At 36.0% G+C, this 19,813-nt stretch overlaps 1 protein-coding gene across 1 annotated transcript in view; it reads right to left on the bottom strand.

The window, feature by feature from the left end:
* DACH2 (dachshund family transcription factor 2) overlaps positions 1–19,813 on the bottom strand; it is a 636,043-nt gene that overhangs the window by 43,521 nt on the left and 572,709 nt on the right. Inside the window, exon 14 of the mRNA XM_055338054.1 lies at positions 14,230–14,252. Within this exon, the coding sequence (XP_055194029.1) occupies positions 14,230–14,252 (23 nt within the window). The remainder of the gene's footprint in view (positions 1–14,229; positions 14,253–19,813) is intronic.

Here is a 19,813-nt window from a genome sequence, read left to right as displayed (position 1 = left end):
AAAAGAAACAGAAGAGAGTAAAAACTTCAAGATTCGGGGTCATCATGGTAACTACTATGCATTAAATATGGTGTTCTGTGGTTTTACCCTGGAATAATTCTTATTATCAAGTGTTCTACTACTGGCAATGAGCCCTCACCAACCTTTTTAGACTTAAAATTTATATCTAACGTGTATAGTACAAAGCACTTTCGTGTACATCATTTCATTTAACCTTTTTTTTTTTTAATTTATGATAGTCACAGAGAGAGAGAGGCGCAGAGATACAGGCAGAGGGAGAAGCAGGCTCCATGCACCGGGAGCCCGACGTGGGATTCGATCCCGGGTCTCCAGGATCGCGCCCTGGGCCAAAGGCAGGCGCTAAACCGCTGCGCCACCCAGGGATCCCTCATTTAACCTTCTTAACACAATGAAGTAAGTATAACGCCCGTTTTACTTATGATGTAAGCAAGGCTTACAAGGAATACTAAGTGATTTATCCAAATTCAAACATCTGACAAGAAAGAGGGTGGAACCATAACCCAGGCCTTTGTCTTTCTTTCTTTCTTTCTTTCTTTCTTTCTTTCTTTCTTTCTTTCTTTCTTTCTTTCTTTCTTTCTTTCTTCTTTCTTTCTTTCTTTCTTTCTTTCTTTCTTTTCTTTTCTTTTCTTTCAAGAGCATGAGCATAGAGGCAGGGAAGGGCAGAGGGAGAGGGAAAATCTTAAGCAGTCTTCACACCCAGTGCAGAGGCCAAAGTGGGACTTGATCTCATGACCCTGAGAACATGACCTGAGCCAAAAATCAAGTTGGATACTTAAACAACTGAGCTACCCAGGCAATCCCCAGGCCTTTTCATTCCAAGGCCAGAATATTTTTTCCTGCAATATACTGTGTCACATCCTCCCTTTCTTTGTACTTATTAAACTGCAAGACATGCTCTTTAATGTAATTAAACTTAATAACTTGGTACACTTTCTTGGTATGTAAAGAGTGACTGAGACTTACTAAATAAGAATATATCCTGTGAGCTGGAGATAAAACCTACTCTTTTCTTTTTTTAACTATTATTTTTAATTTTTGTTACATTAGCTTCAGGAGTACAACATTATGATTAGATAACCCTGAGTTATGTTATGCTCACCACAAACGTAGCTACCATCTGTTATCATACAACACTATTATAATACCATTGACTATATTCCTTATGCTGTACTTTTTATCCCAATGATTTATTCGCTCAATAACTGGAAGCCTGTATCTCCTTCAACTATTTTGCATATGTGCCCAACAACCCTACCCTCTGACAATCATCAGTTAATTCTTTGTATTTATGAGTCTATTTCTGCTTTTTGGTTGTTTTGTGTTTTACATTCCACATATAAATGAAATTAAATGGTATTTGTCTTTCTCTGACTGATTTCACAGAGCATATCACTCTCTAATTCTACCCATGTTATCTTGAATGGCAAGATCTCATTCTTTTTTTATGGGTGGTAATATTCCCTTATATGTATATCCCACTTGTTCTTTATTCATCTATTGATGGACACTTGGGTTGCTTCCATACCTCAGCTATTGTAAATAATGATTCAATAAACATAGGGGTGCATGTGTCATTTCAAAGTGATGTTTCCATTTTCTTTGGGCAAATGCCCAATAGTGGAATTGCCAGATCAGATGATATTTTTAATTTTTTGAGGAATCTCCATACTGTTTTTCACAGTGGTTGCACAAATTTACATTCCCATTAACAGTGCACAAGTGTTCCTTTTTTACACATCCTAAAACTTGTTATTTTTTCTCTTTTTGACTCTAGCCATTCTGAATGCTGTGAGGTGATATCTCATTCTGGTTTGATTTGCATTTCCTTGATGATTAGTGATGTTGAGCATCTTGTCATGTATCTGTTGTTTATCTGCATGTCTTCTTTGAAAAGATATCTATTCAGATCTTCTATCTTTTAACTGGATTATTTGGGGATTTTTGATGCTGGGCTGTGCAAATCCTTTATATGTTTTGAGTAATAGCCCCTTGCTAGATATCTCATTTGCAAAAATCTTCTTCCAATTGTTTTGTTGATGGTTTCCATCATTGTGAGAAATCTTTTTATTTGGTGTTGTTCCAATAGTTTATTTTTGTTTTTGTTTCCTTTTCCTGAGAAGACATATCCAGAAATGTGTTGCTAAGTCCGATGTCAAAGAAATTACTGCCTATGTTTTCTTCCAGAATGTTATGGTTTCAGGTCTAACATTTAGGTTTTTAATTGATCTAAGATTATTTTTGTATATGATGTAAGTGGTTCAGTTTCATTATTTTGCATATAGCTGTCCCATTTGCCAGCACCATTTATTAAAGATATTGTCTTTCTGTATTGTATATTCTTGCTTCCTTTGTCACAGATTAATTGACCATATAAGTGTAGGTTTATTTCTAGGTTATCTACTCTGTTCTATTGACCTTTGTGGCTATTTTTGTGCCAGAAACATACTGTTTTTATTACTACAGCTTTGTAGTATATCTTAAAAATCTTTAATTGTGATACCTCCAGCTTTGTCTCTCTTTCTAAATAATAGTTTGGCTATTTGGAGTATTTTCAAGGTTCTATACAAATTTTAGTATTATTTGTTTTAGTTCTGTTGAAAATGCTGCTAGTATTTTAACAAGAATTTCATTGATCTGTAGATTGTTTTGGGTAGTATGAATATTTTAATAATATTAATCCTTCCAAACCATGAGCATGGAATATATTTCCAATTGTTTGTGTTGTTTTCAATTTATTTCATCAAAGTTTTGTCATTTTCAGAGTACAGGTCTTTTACTATTTTGGTTAAGTTTATTCCTAGATATTTTATTACTCTGGGTGCAATTTATAACTGTAATTATAAATGTGATTGTCTTCTTCAACATCTGCAACTTTGTTATTATTGTACACAAATACAACTGATTTCTGTATATCAATTTTGCATCCTGAAACTTTACTGTTTATTTATTATTTCCAATATTTTTGGTGGAGTATTTAGTGTTTTCTCTCTATACTGTTACCTGCAAATAGTGACAGTTTAATGATTTCCTAACCAATTTAGATACCTTTTATTTCTTTTTCATGTCTTATTGCTGTGGCTAGGACTTCTAACACTATGTTGAATAAAAGTGATGAGAGTAGGACAATGTTGCCTTTTACTTGATCTTAAAGGAAAAGTTCTCAATTTTTCACCTTTGAGGATGATGTTAGATATGGGTTTTTCATACATGGACTTTACTATGTTCAAGTATGTACACTCTAAAACCACCTTGTTGAGAGTTTTTATTGTGAATGGATATTAAACATTGTCAAATTCTAGGTTTTTTGCATCTATTGAGATAATCATATGATTTTCATCCTCATTTTTAAAATATTGTATTTATTTATTCATGAGAAACACAGGGAGAGAGAGAGAGAGAGAGAGAGAGAGAGAGAGAGAGAGAGAGGCAGAGGCTGAAGCAGGCTCCATGCAGGGAGTCCGATGTGGGACTCAATCCCGTAACTGTGGGCCATGCCCTGAGCCAAAGGCAGATGCTCAACCACAGAGCCACACAGGTGTCCCTTTATCCTTCATTTTCATAACATGGTGTGCTGTTGATTAATTTGTGAATATTAAACCATTCTTGCATCCCTGGAAAAAATCCCACTTGACTGTGGTGAATGTTCCTTACAAATGTATTGTTGAATACAGTTTGCTAATATTTTGTTGAAGATTTCTGCATGTATGTTAATCAGGGATATTGGCCTGTAGTATTTTTTTGTGTGTGTTGTCTTTGTCTCATTTTTATATCAGTGTTACTCTAGTCTTGTGGAATGTATTTGGAAGCTTTCCTTCCTCTTATATTTTTTGGAATAGTTTGAGGAGTTCAAGTATTGACTTTTCTTTAAATATTAGAAATATTCATCTGTGAAGCTATCTGGTTGTGGATTTTTATTTGTTGAGAGTATTTTTGATTACCAATTAATTCTCATTGCTAGTTATATTTTTATTCAGATTTTTCTATTTTTTGCTGACTCAATATTGGAAGACCTAACATTTCTAGATATTTATTCATTTCTTCTAGGTTTTTCAATTTGTTTTAATATAACTTTAACACTAATATCTTATAATCTTTGTATTTCTGTGGTGTTGGTTGTTACTTCTCTTTCACTTATGATTTTATTTTTGTGTGTCCTTTCTCTTTTTAATTGAGTGACTTTTCATGGGAAAAAATAATTTTCTAGATGTGATTAAGCTTATGGACATGAGATCAAATAACCTCTGTATTATCAGAATGGGCCCAGTGTAATCACTTGAATGATTAAGTAAGAAAGTCAGAGAGATGCAACATGAGAACATTTAAATCCACCAGTGCTGGCTTTGAAGATGAAGGAGGGGAGACATAAACCAGGGAACATAGATGGCCTGTAGATACTGGAAACAGCCTTCAGAGACAGCCAGTGAAAAAATGCAGGAACCTTAGTCCTACAACCAACCACAGGGACTGATTCTGCCAGCAATTTGAAAGACCAGGATATAGATTCTCCCCTAGAGTTACTAGAAAATAAAACAGACTGCCAACTCCTTAATTTTAGTCTAGTAAGGCCCATACCTAAGTTTTGACTTACAGGAATGTAAGATAATAAATTTGTATTGTTTAAGATACCAAGTTGGAGGTAATTTGTTATTATAACAATAGAAACATAATATACTCTTTATCATTTCATACAGGAAATAACCTCTAGAGATTTTGCTTTAATTTTCCTTGAAAAGATGAATAAAGACAAATAAATTTTGGACCTCATAAGGATCATCTTTCTGTTATCTGTGACTATAAAAAATGCAGCCACCAAAAAAATGTGGCCATTCTTATTTGTTATGTGCCTCACTGAGGCAAATGGAACATAATCATCTGACTTGGATCAATTAAAATATATGAAACTGCAGATATTTTAAAACAAGTAGGAATATAATCCATATGCCTAAATATGAAGGTTTTCTAGGTGCCCCTAGAACTCATTTTTTAAAACAAAATCAAACCCAGCACTACTCTCCATATAAATAACTCTAAATTGACAGTGTAAAAAATAGCCTCAAATTCATTAATACCAATGCTGAGCTCAACACTGAGATGCCACATATTCCCATTTTGCAGATAAGGAAACTAAGGCTTAGAAACTTTAATTTGTCTAGTGTATTATTGGTTAATTATTTCACTATTTCATTCAACATTATCAAGGACCAATTATGACTAGATACAATGGTTAGTGTGTAGGAAAGCTGGGAAAAGGACTTAGATGTAAGTTTCCCACTTTACTTTGCTTCTGATAATATTTCTTTAAGTGGGATGTTGACATCTTAACAAAGATTATGTCTTTCTTACTCGGAAATAGCAACATGCAGACAGATCCCTAATATTTCTACTCATCATAGAGAATAGAAAATACTCAGTTTTCCCCGTTACCTGGGAGATGGCTTCCCAATTTCAGGGACTAGCAAAGCATCTTATAAATGAAAACCCTTCAAAGAAAGAATATCAGATGCAATGAAACGCCGGGGCACCTGCACCCCGATGTTTCTAGCAGCCATGTCCACAATAGCCAAACTGTGGAAGGAGCCTCGGTGCCCATCGAAAGATGAATGGATAAAGAAGATGTGGTTTATGTATACAATGGAATATTACTCAGCCATTAGAAACAACAAATACCCACCATTTGCTTCAACGTGGATGGAACTGGAGGGTATTATGCTGAGTGAAGTAAGTCAATCGGAGAAGGACAAACAGTGTATGTTCTCACTCATTTGGGGAATATGAATAATAGTGAAGGGGAATATAAGGGAAGGGAGAAGAAATGTGTGGGAGATATCAGAAAGGGACACAGAACATAAAGACTTCTAACTCTGGGAAATGAACTAGGGGTGGTGGAAGGGGAGGAGGGCGGGGGGTGGGGGTGAATGGGTGATGGGCACTTGACGGGATGAGCACTGGGTGTTATTCTGTATGTTGGTAAATTGAACACCAATAAAAATTAATTTATAAAAAAAAGAAAGAAAGAATATGAAGGGATGGGGGAAAAAGTTAGCTTTCTCTTATTTCAACACCCACTGAGCAATGAGATTCACGAAGATTTATATAAAAAATCACTATTTGGGATCCCTGGGTGGCGCAGCAGTTTGGCGCCTGCCTTTGACCCAGGGCGCGGTCCTGGGGACCCAGGATGGAATCCCACATCGGGCTCCCGGTGCATGGAGCCTGCTTCTCCCTCTGCCTGTGTCTGCCTCTCTCTCTCTCTCTCTCTCTCTCTCTCTCTCTCATAAATAAATTAAAAAAACTTTAAAAAAATCATTATTTAAGAATAATTGCTTATTGATACTTATTTAAATATATAGGGTCTGTCAGTCATTTGTTTCCACTGAACTAAGTAATGGCTTTCAGGTTATTGCTGTTTAAGGGAGCTTTGGTGAGTTCATGAGGTGACATAGGCCTTCTTTTCTGATCCATTTGCAGTTATCAAGATGGCTTGAATTCATGATAGTTTGAATCTTTCATTTGTTTGTTCATCTTTTTTACCTTTAATGAGAATTTTTTTAATCCTTTATTGTATTTTTGAGAATTAAAAAAAAATCTTTTAAAAAGAGCACCTGGGTGGCCCAGTCGGTTAAGCATTCACCTTTAGCTCAAGTTGTGATCTCAGGGTCCTGGGCTTGAGCCCCACATCTGGCTCTCTGCTCAGCGGGGAGCCTGCTTCTCCCTCTCCCTCTGCCCTTCCCCACCACTCCTGTGCTCTCTCTCTGCGCTGCTTTGCTCTCTAAAATAAATAAATAAATAAATCTAAAAAATATTTTAAAAATAGTTTCTTTTATTTCTCTTCCATCTAAATTCATTTTAATTTTTAATGCTTGAGGCATTATGACAAATATTCAAAAGATGAATAGCAACTTGCTTTATCTGTTAATATGCATTCCCTTTCTTTTGCTTGGAGGCAGTATATTAGTTATATGGATATGGATAGAGATAGAATGATATCAAGCTTAACATATGCTTATGTATCTACAAAATGGATCTATATGAGCATTTTTATAATAGTATCCTATATTTTAAAATAGCGAACTAAATGGAGTCCATGTTTAAAGCCGTTCCTGTCTCTATTGACTGTTTATTTATTAAACTCTCAATTGCTTTCCTTGAGAGGAAATGGACTCTGTCTTACAGAAAATTGGTGCTAAAATCCTGTATAGATTAAAACAGGAAGAGAAGTAAACAAATTAGATTGTGTTTTCAAAGCAGCATGCTGACTACAAATTTAATCAAAGAAGTGTATTAAAGTAGTTAAAATAATAATTGGAACTATGGCTTCTGTCTTCAGTGTCTTTCAATTTCCACATTGTTTTTGAAACAGTAAAGATTAGATATTCATATACTTTTTCATTTTACATCTCTTTCTGTATTGTCTGGATTTCAATAAATAAATCCAAGAGAACAGATGTTTAACACGTAATTCTACATTCACAGAAGTAAACCATTAGTCATTTCAAGGTTACTGAATTCAGCCAAGATAAAGATTCCAAATGTACAGGACAGTTAATGCACAGATGTAAAAAATACTGCATTCTCATTTAGTATAACCCAATCCAGCTAGGCAATTAATAAAATATGGGATTTCTTTTCTACACAGGATTTGGGTTACATAAATATTTACTGGGCACATTTACATTAGCTCGATGATTTGATACATGATTTCTTCAGAGTGGCTCTAACCCTCAATCAAGAAACATATGTTGAGAAATTTTGGATAATCTCTAGTTTCTTGCTCATTAATTTAACCTCATTTTTTTCTTTCTTAAGGGAGTTCATATAAAGTATGAGATAACTATATATCTGAAGTCCTTAGGGATATAAATCTATGGTTTGTTGATCCTCTGATCCTCTAATATGGTGGTTTGATTCTTTGGGTATTTGAAGATTTTTTCTTGTGAGTCCGTATCTGGTTAAATTTATTAAATTAAAAGGGAAAAAATAAATTTATTATTTTTTAAATAATAATTAATTTATTAAATTAAATTTATTTTTTCCCTTTTTATTTAATAAATTTATTTTTTATTGGTGTTTAATTTACCAACATACAGAATAACACCCAGTGCTCATCCCGTCAAGTGCCCCCATCAGTGACCGTCACCCACTCAACCCCACCCCCCGCCCTCCCCCCTTCCACCACCCCTAGTTCATTTCCCAGAAATAGGAGTCTTTATGTTCTGTCTCCCTTTCTGATATTTCCCACACATTTCTTCTCCCTTCCCTTATATTCCCTTTCACTATTATTTATATTCCCTAAATGAATGAGAACATATAATGTTTGTCCTTCTCTGATTATCTTACTTCACTCAGCATAATACCCTCCAGTTCCATCCACGTTGAAGCAAATGGTGGGTATTTGTCATTTCTAATGGCTGAGTAATATTCCACTGTATACATAAACCATATCTTCTTTATCCATTCGTCTTTCGATGGACACCGAGGCTCCTTCCACAGTTTGGCTATTGTGGACATTGCTGCTAGAAACATCGGGGTGCAGGTGTCCCGGCGTTTCATTGCATCTGTATCTTTGGAGTAAATCCCCAACAGTGCAATTGCTGGGTCGTACGGCAGGTCTATTTTTAACTCTTTGAGGAACCTCCACACAGTTTTCCAGAGTGGCTGCATCGTTTCACATTCCGACCAACAGTGTAAGAGGGTTACCTTACTCGGCATCCTCTCCAACATTTGTGGTTTCCTGCCTTGTTAATGTGCCCATTCTTACTGGTGTGAGGTGGTACCTCATTGTGGTTTTGATTTGTATTTCCCTGATGCCAAGTGATGCAGAGCATTTTCTCATGTGCATGTTGGCCATGTCTATGTCTTCCTTTGTGAGATTTCTGTTCATGTCTTTTGCCCATTTCATGATTGGATTGTTTGTTTCTTTGGTGTTGAGTTTAATAAGTTCTTTATAAATCTTGAAAACTAGCCATTTATCTGATACATCATTTGCAAATATCTTCTCCCATTCTGTAGGTTGTCTTTTAGTTTTGTTGACTGTATCCTTTGCTGTGCAAAGCTTCTAATCTTGATGAAGTCCCAATAGTTCATTTTTGCTTTTGTTTCTTTCGCCTTCGTGGATGTATCTTGGAAGAAGTTACTGTGGCTGAGTTCAAAAAGGGTGTTGACTGTGTTCTCCTCTAGGATTTTGATGGAATCTTGTCTCACATTTAGATCTTTCATCCATTTTGAGTTTATCTTTGTGTATGGTGCAAGAGAGTGGTCTAGTTTCATTCTTCTACATGTGGATGTCCAATTTTCCCAGCACCATTTATTGAAGAGACTGTCTTTCTTCCAATGGATAGTTTTTCCTTCTTTATCTAATATTAGTTGACCATAAAGTTCAGGGTCCACTTCTGGGTTCTCTATTCTGTTCCATTGATCTATGTGTCTGTTTTTGTGCCAGTACCACACTGTCTTGATGACCACAGCTTTGTAGTACAACCTGAAATCTGGCATTGTGATGCCCCCAGATATGGTTTTCTTTTTTAAAATTCCCCTGGCTATTCGGGGTCTTTTCTGATTCCACACAAATCTTAAAATAATTTGCTCTAAGTCTCTGAAGAAAGTCCATGGTATTTTGATAGGGATTGCATTAAACATGTAAATTGCCCTGGGTAACATTGACATTTTCACAATATTAATTCTTCCAATGAATAAGCATGGAATATTTTTCTATTTCTTTGTGTCTTCCTCAATTTCTTTCAGAAATGTTCTATACTTTTTAGTATAGATGCCTTTACATCTTTAGTTAAGTTTATTCCTAGGTATCTTATGCTTTTGGGTGCAATTGTAAATGGGATTGACTCCTTAATTTCTCTTTCTTCAGTCTCATTGTTAGTGTATAGAAAAACCACTGACTTCTGGGCATTGATTTTGTATCCTGCCATGCTACCAAATTGCTGTATGAGTTCTAGCAATCTTGGGGTGGAGGCTTTTGGGTTTTCTATGTAGAGTATCATGTCATCGGCGAAGAGGGAGAGTTTGACTTCTTCTTTGCCAATTTGAATGCCTTTAATGTCTTTTTGTTGTCTGATTGCTGAGGCTAGGACTTCCAATACTATGTTGAATAGCAGTGGTGAGAGTGGACATCCCTGTCTTGTTCCTGATCTTAGGGGAAAGGCTCCCAGTGTTTCCCCATTGAGAATGATATTTGCTGTGGGCTTTTCATAGATGGCTTTTAAGATGTCGAGGAAAGTTCCCTCTATCCCTACACTCTGAAGAGTTTTGATCAGGAATGGATGCTGTATTTTGTCAAATGCTTTCTCTGCATCTAATGAGAGGATCATATGGTTCTTGGTTTTTCTCTTGCTGATATGATGAATCACGTTGATTGTTTTATGAGTGTTGAACCAGCCTTAGGTCCTGGGGATAAATCGTACTTGGTCATGGTCAATAATTTTCTTAATGTATTGTTCGATCCTATTGCCTAGTATCTTGTTGACAATTTTTCCATCCATGTTCCTCAGGGATATTGGTCTGTAATTCTCCTTTTCGGTGGGGTCTTTGGCTGGTTTTGGAATTAAGGTGATGCTGGCTTCATAGAATGAATTTGGAAGTACTCCATCACTTTCTATCTTTCCAAACAGCTTTAGTAGAATAGGTATAGTTTCTTCTTTAAACGTTTGATAGAATTCCCCTGGGAAGCCATCTGGCCCTGGACTCTTGTGTCTTGGGAGGTTTTTGATGACTTCTTCAATTTCTTCCCTGGTTATTGGCCTATTCAGGTATTCTCTTTCTTCCTGTTCAGTTTTGGTTGTTTGTGGCTTTCCAGCCATGCGTCCATTTCTTCTAGATTGCCTAATTCATTTGCATATAGCTGTTCATAATATGTTTTTAAAATCTTTTGTATTTCCTTGGTGTTGGTAGTGATCTCTCCTTTCTCATTCATGATTTTATTAATTTGATTCTTCTCTCTCTTCTTTTTAATAAGGCTGCTAATGGTTTATCTATCTTATTAATTCTTTCAAAGAACCAACTCCTGGTTCTGTTGATCTGTTCCACAGTTCTTCTGGTCTCGATTTCGTTGAGTTCTCCTCGAATTTTAATTAACTCTCTTCTTCTGCTGGGTGTAGGATCTATTTGCTGTTTTTTCTCTAACTCCTTTATGTGTAAGGTTAGCTTCTGTATTTGAGTTCTTTCCAGTTTTTGAATGGATGCTTTTATTGCAATGTATTTCCCCCTAGGACTGCTTTTGCTGCGTCCCAAAGATTTTGAACGGTTGTATCTTCATTCTCATTAGTTTCCATGAATCTTTTTAATTCCTCCTTAATTTCCTGGTTGAACCTTTCATCTTTTAGCAGGATGGTCCTTAACCTCCACATGTTTGAGGTCCTTCCAAACGTCTTGTTGTGAGTTAGTTCTAATTTCAAGGCATTATGGTCTGAGAATATGCAGGGGACTATCCCAATCTTTTGGCATCGGTTTAGACCTGATTTGTGACCCAGTATGTGGTCTATTCTGGCGAAAGTTCCATGTGCACTTGAGAAGAATGTGTACTCAGTTGAATTTGGATGTAAAGTGCTGTAGATACCTGTGAAATCCATCTGGTCCAGTGTATCATTTAAAGCTCTTGTTTCTTTAGCAATGTTGTACTTAGAAGACCTATCAAGTATAGAAAGAGCTAGATTGAAGTCACCAAATATAAGTGTATTATTCTCTAAGTATTTCTTCACCTTGGTTAATAATTCATTTAAGTATTTGGCAGCTCTCACATTCGGGGCATATATATTGAGGATTGTTAAGTCCTCTTGTTGGATAGATCCTTTAAGTATGATATAGTGTCCCTCTTCATCTCTTACTACAGTCTTCTGGGTAAATTTTAGTTTATCTGATATAAGTATGGCTACCCTGCTTTCCTTTGAGGACCATTTGAATGGTAAATGGTTCTCCAACCTTTTATTTTCAGGTTGTAGGTGTCCTTTGTCTAAAATGAGTCTCTTGTAGACAGCAAATGGATGGGTCCTGCTTTTTATCCAGTCTGAAACCCTGCGCCTTTTGATGGGGTCATTAAGCCCATTCACGTTCAGAGTTACTATTGACGGAGATGAGTTTAGTGTCATCATGATATCTATTCAGTCCTGGTTTTTGTGGATTTGTTCCACTGAACTTCTTCTTAAAGGGGAATTTTAAGTGTTCGCCTTAAAATTTCTTGCAGAGCTGATTTGGAGGTCACATATTCTTTCAGTTCCTGCCTGTCTTGGAAGCTCTTTATCTCTCCTTCCATTCTGAATGAGAGCCTTGCTGGATAAAGTATTCTTGCTTGCATGTTCTTCTCATTTAGGACCCTGAATATATCCTGCCAGCCCTTTCTGGCCTGACAGGTCTCTGTGGAGAGGTCTGCTGTTACCCTAATACCCCTCCCCATAAAAGTCAGGGACTTCTTGTCTCTTGCTGCTTTAAGGATCTTCTCTTTATCTTTGGAATTTGCAAGCTTCACTATTAAATGTCGAGGTGTTGAACGGTTTTTTATTGATTTCAGGGGGGAATCTCTCTATTTCCTGGATCTGAATGCCTGTTTCCCTTCCCAGATTGGGAAAGTTTTCAGCTAGGATTTGTTCAAATACATATTCTGGCCCTCTGTCCATTTCGGCTCCCTCGGGAACCCCAATTAAACGTAGGTTTTCTTCCTCAGGCTGTCGTTTATTTCCCTTAATCTATCTTCATGGTCTTTTCATTGTCTGTCTCTTTTTTCCTCAGTTTCCCTCTTTGCCATCAACTTGTCTTCTATGTCACTCACTCGTTCTTCCACCTCATTAACACTCATTGTTAGGACTTCTAGGTTGGATTGCATCTCATTCAATTGATTTTTAATTTCTGCCTCATTGGATCTAAATTCTACAGTCATGAAGTTTCTTTTTTTTTTTTTTTTTTTTAAATAAATTTTTATTTATTTATTTATGATAGTCACAGAGAGAGAGAGAGGCAGAGACACAGGCAGAGGGAGAAGCAGGCTCCATGCACCGGGAGCCCGACGTGGGACTCGATCCCGGATCTCCAGGATCGTGCCCTGGGCCAAAGGCAGGCGCCAAACCTCTGCGCCACCCAGGGATCCCAATCATGAAGTTTCTTGAGTCCTTTATGCTTTTTTCTAGAGCCACCAGTAGCTGTATAATAGTGCTTCTGAATTGGCTTTCTGACATTGAATTGTAATCCAGATTTTGTAACTCTGTGGGAGAGAGGACTGTTTCTGATTCTTTCTTTTGAGGTGAGGTTTTCCTTCCAGTCATTTTGCTCAGTGCAGAGTGGCCAAAAACAAGTTGTATTGGAAAAAGGAGAAAAAGAGAGAGAGGGAAAAAAAGGAAAGAAAAGAGAAAAATAAAAAAGAAAAAAGGAAGAAAAAAGGGAAAAAGAGAAGAAAAAAGAAATAAAAAGAAAGAAAGGAAAAAAGGGGTGGGGGAAGCAAACAAATCAAAAAGCAAAACAAAACAAAACAAAACAAAAAGACCACGGGGAGTATCTTCTGATTCTGTATACTTTAAGTCCCTTGACTTCCCTTGGAACTTGTCCGTCCAGCTGGTCTCTGGGGGAGGGGCCTGTTGTGCTGATTTTCAGGTGTTAGCACTTGGGGAAGCTGCTCTCCCCCTGCCTGGTGCAGGGCTCAGTGGGGGTTGTTTACCCCCGAAGCCCTAGGAGGAACAACCACAGTAGCGGCGGCCAGCTCTGGAGCCCTGGAGTCAGCTCCCGCAGGAACTACAGAGCTTTCCGTCTGCAGGGCCTGGAAGCTCCGGGGTGGGGCCGCTGATCTGCTCACCTCGGGGCAGGAGCGTCCTTGCTGTCCTGGGCCCTCCTGGCCTCTGCCTGTCCCAGGGGGAGGCCGGATCCTGGGCTGTGTCCCGGCTCCCAGTGCTCCCGGGCCTGGGCTGTTGGATTGGTGCTCCCGCCCTGCAGCCCCCTCCAACGAGCCGCGCCCGAGCCCCTCCGAGCTGCTCCTGGGTCCAGCTGTGCGCACTGCAGCCCTTCAGGGAGCTGGGCGCACTCTCCTGGGGCGCAGTTCCTCTGTTACTGTCCCAGGGACCCTGAGGGCATCCCCGCCCTCCTGGGTCCTGCTCCAACTCCCTGGGAGCACCTTTCAGCCTGGGAAGATTGGTGCAGCTCCTTCTTCTCCGGAACGGGGCTCCCCGTCCTGGGGGCACTCGCCCTGGCCTTAGCCCGGCTCCTCGTGGGGCCCCTCACCCTTGGATTCCTTTTGTTTATTTCTTTTTCCCCCGTCTTCCTACCTGATAGAAGCGCGACCTCTTCTCACTGTAGCATTCCAGCTGTTCTCTCTTTAAATCTCAGACCGAATTCGTAGCTTTTCAGGATAATTTGAAGGCTATCTAGGTAATTTGGTGGCGACAGGTGATTTGGGGACCCTACTCTTCCGCCATCTTGCCCCTCCTCCCATATCTGGTTAAATTTAATTGTGAGAATTCCAAGGACCTAAAATGAAGATGCATTTCTTCAGAGAAAAATTGTTTGTTTATGTTAGGAGCTAGGTGATGCTACTGATACAGGGAACTGGCTTGATGCAGGAATCTCCAGTTCAGCATCCCCACCTTACTTTATCTTGATGGCAGCCAAGCTTTCCTTTATTTTTTTTTATAAATTTATTTTTTATTGGTGTTCAATTTGCCAACATATAGAATAACACCCAGTGCTCATCCCATCAAGTGCCCACCTCAGTGCCCGTCACCCTGTCATTGTTTAGAGCAAATTTCTTGGACTCTTGGTTTCAATTCCATGCATACTTTCTTCTTTCCTTTCATCATTCTTTTCTGCCTTTCTCTGTTCCTGTATTTTTCTTTCCTTCTTTTCTTGTTCACTAGGAATTACCATTTGTGAGTCCAACAATGCTTTAAAAAGTATGTTCCTTTAGTGAAGATTTAATTATATTGTAGCAGGAGATCTCTTCAGTGTATCTAACTTGATATTGTTGAAAGCTGAACTCTCAATATATGTTTACAATGAATGAATAAATGAGTAAACATGGGTTACTGTAAGTTTAAGCTCACTGTATAACACATTTATGAAAATGTTACTTTAGAAGACACCTACCAATATGCTAGAAAATTTTTAAATATTCTAAAAACAAATAATATTAAATATATCTATTAGAAATATTCATGTAAATGTATAGACTCTTATGCCTAATACAAAGTTCACAGAAAATAATCTCTATTTAGAGAATATATCACTTATTTCAAAAGACTTATAACCATATCGGTGAGCTACTTGAGGACAAGATATCCTTCATCATAGCATTTCCAAAGCCTGAATTAATGTGAGACAAAAAAAAATATTATTTATAAAAATAATCAACTGAAATCACAGAAAGGACCCAAATAGTAACCTTGAAGAAAAGTATGCATGTGTAAACTATTTTTCTTATTCTATCATTGCCATATCAGATGCTAATTCAATTTCTATAACATTCAGTATTATAATACTTTAATAAAATCAGCTTTGATCTTTTGTCACCATTGAAATCATCAAGATTTTTCTGTTTATAAACATCTACACAGTAACTAATATATCTAACTACACTTTCATTCATAAAAGACTTTTAAATACTTTTAAAAATGTACCTAGGGACCTGTAAACTATGATTATGCAGACAAGTGCACTCATAATGAATGAACAAAAACCTTTAAAATATTAATTATTTGAAGATTCAGCCTATAAATTGTATAAATTGAAGTTTTTTTACTTTTAAAAATACACATTATTTTGTGATTATATTAACGTGTAGTACTCTTATCTCAAATAAATTCTTGTCAAAATGACAAGAATATTTAAATTAAAACAAATAGGGACACCTGGGTGGCTCAGCAGTTGAGCATCTGCCTTCAGCTCAGGGTGTGATCTCGGAGACCTAGGATGGAGTCCCACATCTGACTCCCTGAATGGAGCCTATTTCTCCCTCTGCCTATGTCTCTGTCTCTCTCTCTCTCTCTGTGTGTGTCTCTCATGAATAAATAAATGAAATCTTTAAAAAATAAATTAGAATAAATAAAAATACATTACTATGACTATTTGATTTGTCACTGAAATTATAAATCACTTATTTTGGATCAGAATATATCAGTTTCATAAATATTAACAGTATATTTTATCATTGAATAACAAATATTGCTAGAATGATAGATAACTATGGAAGGCTTTTTTAAAAAAAAACATTTTATTTATTTATTTGAGAGAGAGAGAGAAAGCATGAGCAGTGGGGATGGGCAGAGGGGGAGGGAGAAGCAAGCTCCCCACTGTGTGGGGAACCTAATGCAGGGCTCCATTCCAGGACTCTGAGATCATGACCTTAGCCTAAGGTAGATGCTTACCTAATGGAGCCACCCAGGCACCCCTAGAATGATAGGTAACTATGAAAGTCTTAAAAAAAAGATGAGTAAAATGTATTTAAAAGTGATATGTTTTATAATAGGGAAGAATCAAGCAAACTGATCATTTTGTTTACTTTTGTACTCAAATGACTATATTTTCAATTAGTTTAAACCTGAATATAGACATGTAACTGAATAATACAACTCTAATAATTCCATAGGAAATCTCTTAGGCCAGAGCTTTATGTATATAAGACTATTAATGTAAAATTAGTAATAACAAGTAAGTTTATATTATTTGAGCTCTCATATTTTAATTCAATACAATCTCAAAAGTTGCTTTTGGAATTTAGATTCATAAAAATACGTGTGTGTATGTGTGCCCATGCAGACATACTTTCACACACACTCACCATGGTTTGTTCATCATTTAAGAAAGGCTGTAGGTTAAAGAGAACATAAATACACTCTGATTATGTTCAGTTTGTTTTATGTGTTATTACTGGTTTTCCAGATGATGGTTTAAATAAGTATGCTTTGAGACCTATAACAAATCTGTATATCAGGTGCAAGTGATTTTTTAAAAGTGAAATTCTGTTATATTGATCAAAATATGTCAGACAGTATCAAAAGTGTTGCAGTTGACCCTGATGGATTTTGATACAAAGGAAAAAAAAGATCCAAAAGGGGGTTTCTAAAAGGTGTAAAAACTACTAGCTTGATCTGCCTTGTTTGAGATTGTCAAATTATTCCCAGAAGTGGTCGTCATAATAACTACATCCTTACAAATAGCATTAGATTCCTTTCTAATGTGATTTTCAGATATGGGTAATAGGAACTGAGATTAAGTTAATTTATTTCAAAACACCTTGTCATTTTAATCTGCAATGTTAAATTATTAATGTTAAAGGCTTTGTTTGCCATGATCTTACAAAATGGGAAAAAGGAGGGATTGATGTCTAGTCTTGAGATATGATTGTAATAGAAATAGATATAAAGATGTATATTTATCATCAAAAACATCCTTTAGGACAAATAGAAAATCATGCCTTGAACTATTTACATTGAAAATGGCATGAATAATAGTCTCTAGCTCATAGGTCACAACTAATCCAAAATAATAATAGGGCAAAACATGTTGTAGATGTTATAAAATAACATCGCATTTAAAAATATTTAAATTTAATATATACCTTGGTTTCTCAGCTCATTATTTGTACCTTTTTCACCCTATCTGGATGCTTTAAGTTTAATCCTTAACAAAAAAAAACTTCTAGAGAATTAATCCTCATATCACATTTGCCTATTGATGTTTCAGGTGTTGTGTACATGCTTTATCTACCCTTCTTTCGTCAGTGTAAAAAATTAATTATTTGTCAAAGAAGTACCTCAAATTATACAATATATTTCTCCACTAATGAAATCCGTGAGATAAAATGAAGGTAGAGAACTCTTCCAACTAATTATATAAGACTAGTTTTCTAGCTCATTCTATGGGGCAATAATTCCTTGATACCAAAGCCAGACAAAGATATCACAAGAAAAGGAAAAAAAGGCATAGAGAAAAAGCAATTATGAATATTAGTGCAAAAATGCTCAACAAAGTATGAGCAATTGAAATTCAATAGCCTGTAAAAATGGTTATACACCATAGCCAAGAATGTCTTATCCAAAGACAAAATGTAATTTCAACATACAAAAATATTAAAACTATCTCTTTTTGCAGATGACATGATCTGATATGTAGAAAACCCTAAAAGCTCCACGAAATCCTGTGAGAACTAATAAACAAATTCATTAAAGTAACAAGATAGAAAATGAACATACAAAAGTCCACTGTGTTTCTACATACTAATAAAGAAATATCAGACAAAGAAATTAAGAAAACAATCCCAATTACAATTTTATCAAAAAGAACATGTCTAGGAATAAATTTAATCAAGGTTGTTAAAAAACATACCCTGTACTCTGAAAGCTACAAAATGTTGTTGAAATAAATTAAAGAAGACACACATAAATGGAAGGACATTTCATGTTCGTGAATTGGAAGGCATGACATTGTTAAAATGTCCACACTTCTCAAAGTGATCTACAGATTCAATCCAATCTCTAGCAAATACTCAATGACAGTTTTTACAGGAACAGGAAAAACAATCCTAAAATTCATATGGAATCACAAAATATCCCAAATATCCACAGCAATCTTGAGAGAAAAAAAATCAAAGCTTGAAATATACTTCTTGGCTTAAAATTATATTACAAAACCACAGTAATCAAAACAGTATGGTACTGGCATAAATACAGACACACAGATGAATGGAACAGAATAAAGACTCCAGAAATAAATCTGCTCATATATGCTCAACTGATCTTTGACCAAGACCCCAAGAATACATAATGGAGAAAGGATAGACTCTTCAAACAAATGGTGCTGTGAAAATGGGATATCCACATGAAAAATAATGAAATTAGATCCTTATCTTGCATCTTACATAAACTCAAAATGGATTAAATACTTAAAAACTGAGATTGTAAAACTTAGATGAAAATATAGGGGAAAACATGGCATTGGTCTAGGCAATGATTTCTTGACTATACCACCAGAAGCACAAGCAACAGAAGAAAAAAAAGGCAAGTGTGAATACCTCAAACAAAAATACTTCTATACCATCAAAGAAAAACTCAACATACTAAAATGACAACTCATAGAATTGAAGAAAATATTTGCAAACTACATATATCTGATAAGGAGTTGACATTCAAAATATTTAAAGAACTCTTACAACTCAAGTAAAAAGTAAAATAAATAACCTGTTTTTTAAAAAATAAAATTTATTTATATAGACATTTCTCCAAAAGAGACATACAAATGGTCAACAGGTATATAAAAATATGGCCAATATCATTAATCATCAAGGTAATTCAAATCAAAATGAGATATAACCTTACACCTGTTATGATAGTTATTTAAAAACATAAAACACACACACACAAAAAAAAACATAACAAGTGTTTATCTGATAAAGGGTAAGTATCCAAAAATATATAAATAACTTATAAAACCTAACACCCAAAACCCAAAAATCCAGTAAAAAATGGGAAAAGACATTAATAGACATTTTTCCAAGAAGACATATGGATGGCCAATAGGAATACAAAAGATGTTCAACATCACTCATAATCACAAAGGTGATAATCAAAACTACAATAAGATCACTTCACACGTATCAGAATGGCTAAAATTAACCACACAAGAGTGAAAGATGTTGGTGAGCATGTGGAGAAAGTGAAACCCTCTTGAATGATTGATAGGAATGGAAACTGGTGCAACCACTTTAGAAAACAGCATGGAGTTTCCTCTAAATGTTAAGAATAGAACTACCCTATGATCCAGCAATTTCACTACTAAGTATTTACCAAAAAAAAAAAAAACCACAAAAAACAAA

The sequence above is a fragment of the Nyctereutes procyonoides genome, unplaced genomic scaffold (genome assembly GCF_905146905.1).
Source record: "Nyctereutes procyonoides isolate TBG_1078 unplaced genomic scaffold, NYPRO_anot_genome, whole genome shotgun sequence".
Taxonomy (NCBI): domain Eukaryota; kingdom Metazoa; phylum Chordata; class Mammalia; order Carnivora; family Canidae; genus Nyctereutes; species Nyctereutes procyonoides.
Note: the sequence above shows the minus strand (reverse complement) of the source record. Positions and strands in the feature narration are given on the sequence as shown.